General features: G+C 42.8%; 1 protein-coding gene across 1 annotated transcript; it reads left to right on the top strand.

Annotated features, from left to right (window-relative positions):
• Window positions 1-200: 200 nt before the first annotated feature.
• On the top strand, window positions 201-2,770 carry hrh1 (histamine receptor H1). The gene has a single exon (XM_084542347.1). It carries the CDS (start codon window positions 996-998, stop codon window positions 2,646-2,648), a length of 1,653 nt encoding a protein of 550 aa, XP_084398473.1. The 5' UTR covers window positions 201-995; the 3' UTR covers window positions 2,649-2,770.
• Window positions 2,771-3,058: the final 288 nt, after the last annotated feature.

Genomic DNA, 3,058 nt, shown 5'->3' with positions numbered 1-3,058 from the left:
ATTTGATACCAGCTAGTATTGACTTGTTTCACTGTTGTTGCTTATGAGGAATTAGATTCTTCTTCTTCATTTTTTTACGTCTGCATGGAAGTGCTGAAATCCTAAAAATTCCAAATGACGTATTTCAAGTCACACATTAATCACAGGAAGACGAGCTATGAAATGCCACGTGCATCCATGGCAACAGGTTTCTTTCAGTCTATTCTGTATAGAGATCAATATCCCCCCAAACAGATTCAAGAGCTATTTCAATGGCATATTGATTGATAGGTTTTGATCTGAAACGCTAAGAAGTGCTTTGCACACTGAAACATTTATCAAACATGCTGCTAGATAGGTTTGTAAAAAATCCTCAAAGACATCGATTCCATCCTAACGCACTGGCAGCATATTAATGGATCCTTTCTGCTAATGACACAATGCTGTTGATGGCATTTTCCACCCTCTCCTTGAGTAAGTGTTAACGAAAGCCAGCTGGACAGAGATAGAGAGGGAGGGAGAGACATTTTGGACTATTAATACTATACACCCAATCCAAATAAAGTGAAGAAAATACAAGAAACCTTTTTTTTTTTTTGTAGGAGAGAGAACTTATCTTCTGAGTGCATCTGGTCTTTGCTTTATCAATCTATCACCTACAGCCATGCTTTTATACTTTTATTTGAACAATAATTGGTGTGATTTTTCATCAGAGAATTGGTTTAAAGCTTGCTTGTGATGTACAGAGACCTAATATGTGGCATTCTTTATGTTTTACAGATGTTTACAGTTGGGATACACAGCTAAATGGACTGCAGATCAAGGAAACGCTGATTAGTGCTAATGAAAGAATACCTTTTTTAAGCTCGTCATTATGCTGCAACTGTGTGACTTAAGTAACCATGGGAAACAGGCTGGTTAAAGCCTGCTGGTCAGCACAGGTCCGCAGTTAAAGACACACCCGCCATCAGCTTTCCACAATGTGACTGGATCTAGAGGAGACCATCTCACCTAGCATGATGGAATCTGGTCTGTCACCATCCACAGACCCTCTACACCTCATCAGCAACAGCTATGGCAACTACAGTAACAATAGCTGGACTGCCCTACCTGATGGCGACTCACTGAGGAACAATCACACGCTGACCCTCCATGGCCGCTTCCACAACGCCCTGCTGGGAGTCACTCTGGGACTCCTTTCCCTCCTCACCATCATAATGAACCTGCTTGTGCTCTATGCCGTGAAGCGAGAGAAGAGCCTCCATACTGTGGGGAACCTCTACATTGTCAGCCTGTCAGTGGCTGATCTGATTGTAGGGGCCACTGTTATGCCTTTGAACTTGGTGTATTTGTTAGAAGATGAATGGAAGCTGGGACGGGCTGTCTGCCAGTTTTGGCTGATAATGGACTACGTGGCTAGCACAGCTTCAATATTCAGCTTATTTATCCTTTGTTTGGATCGGTACCGCTCAGTCAGACAGCCGCTTAAATACTTGAAATATCGAACACGGGGAAAAGCCAGTGTGATGATTTCTGGAGCCTGGCTGCTGTCGATGATGTGGATTATTCCTATTTTGGGATGGAGGTCTTTCGCACATGTCGACCTTAAACCTGAGGAGGAGAACAAGTGTGACACAGACTTCCGTTTTGTCACATGGTTTAAGGTCATCACTGCAGTCTTCAACTTCTACGTACCCTCGGTTTTGATGTTGTGGTTTTACACGTATATCTATTTGGCCGTAAGGCAACATCTAAGGGACAGAGAAAGAATCATTCATCCAACTGATTCATTTGTGGAAAACGAGAATGGAAGAAATGCTCAAAGCCCCGAGAAAAATGGCGCCAAATCACCCAAGAGGGAAAGCAATGTTCAGACGAAACTATCTAAACAACAACATCTATTGGACCAGAACACCCTGGATCAGACATATTCCCTCGAAGAAGCTGTTAAAACCAAATCTGCTCCATCAAGAGCTCACAGGAAAATCGGTGTAAAGTGTCAACAGGCGTCTTTGCTCGCCATGACGACAAAGAGACTCAGAATTTCGCGAAAGGCTAAAAGGTGCTCATTGTCTCCTGAGGAGAAGCAGCCAGAATCTGAGATTCCCCTGAGCCAGCCATCCATGCCACAAGACGTGATTTGCTCTGGTGGAAATAATGAGAACAAACTTCAAGCATCTTTAAATGAATGTCACCTCACAGTGCCAAACTCAGTGAGCAGAGTCTGCGATATCAGTCAGGTGTCAGATGTGCAGAGGTACACGTCTGTGCTCTACAACAACAACTACGATCCCGGTCAAGCTCTGCCCTGGTCAGAGGAAGGGGTGGAGGACGCCAGAATAGACCCAGAGAACGCAGTGACTCTGCGGCAGGCGTGGCAAAAGTTTATCGACCAATCACGTCAGCGCATCCAAAGTCTGAGGATCCATAAAGAACACAAAGCAGCCAAACAGTTGGGCTTCATAATCGCTGCTTTCTTGTTGTGTTGGATACCGTACTTCATCACTTTCATGGTCATGGCATTCTGCAAAGAGTGCGTGCACCACGACCTTCACATGTTCACCATTTGGCTCGGCTACATCAACTCCACTCTAAACCCTTTTATATACCCGCTCTGCAATGGGAACTTTAAACGGGTCTTCAGAAACATTCTCAAGACCCGTTTGTGACTCATTGCGACGGGACACGAAGGAAAACAAAATCGCAAGTGTGAAAGCAGCAACAGTAGAATTAATTCAACAATAAAAAATAAAAAAAGTCTTAGACGCACATGGGAGATTTGTAGATACAACTGTATATGTTTTTTTGTGTGTCAGTTATTTCTTGTTACTTCTTGTATGTTCCTGATTTTATTTTTGTAACCTTCAGCGTTTTGAGTCAGACTGAAGCCAAGGATAATGTCTCAATCCAATGTTATTTATTCTGTCTGTGTCATGCCAGTCATGATAAAAATATGTCTTGAACCAGAGACGTTTGAACCCAAAAGAATATGATCTCCGTTTCTGAGGTAGGATCATAAACTGGATGTGGAGGAAAATCATGTTAAAAAAAAAGAAAGAAAGTGTTTTAAAGATAAAAT

The sequence above is a fragment of the Chelon labrosus genome (genome assembly GCF_963514085.1).
Source record: "Chelon labrosus genome assembly, chromosome: 4".
In the NCBI taxonomy this organism is placed as follows: domain Eukaryota; kingdom Metazoa; phylum Chordata; class Actinopteri; order Mugiliformes; family Mugilidae; genus Chelon; species Chelon labrosus.
This window is presented reverse-complemented; position numbering and strand designations above follow the sequence as displayed.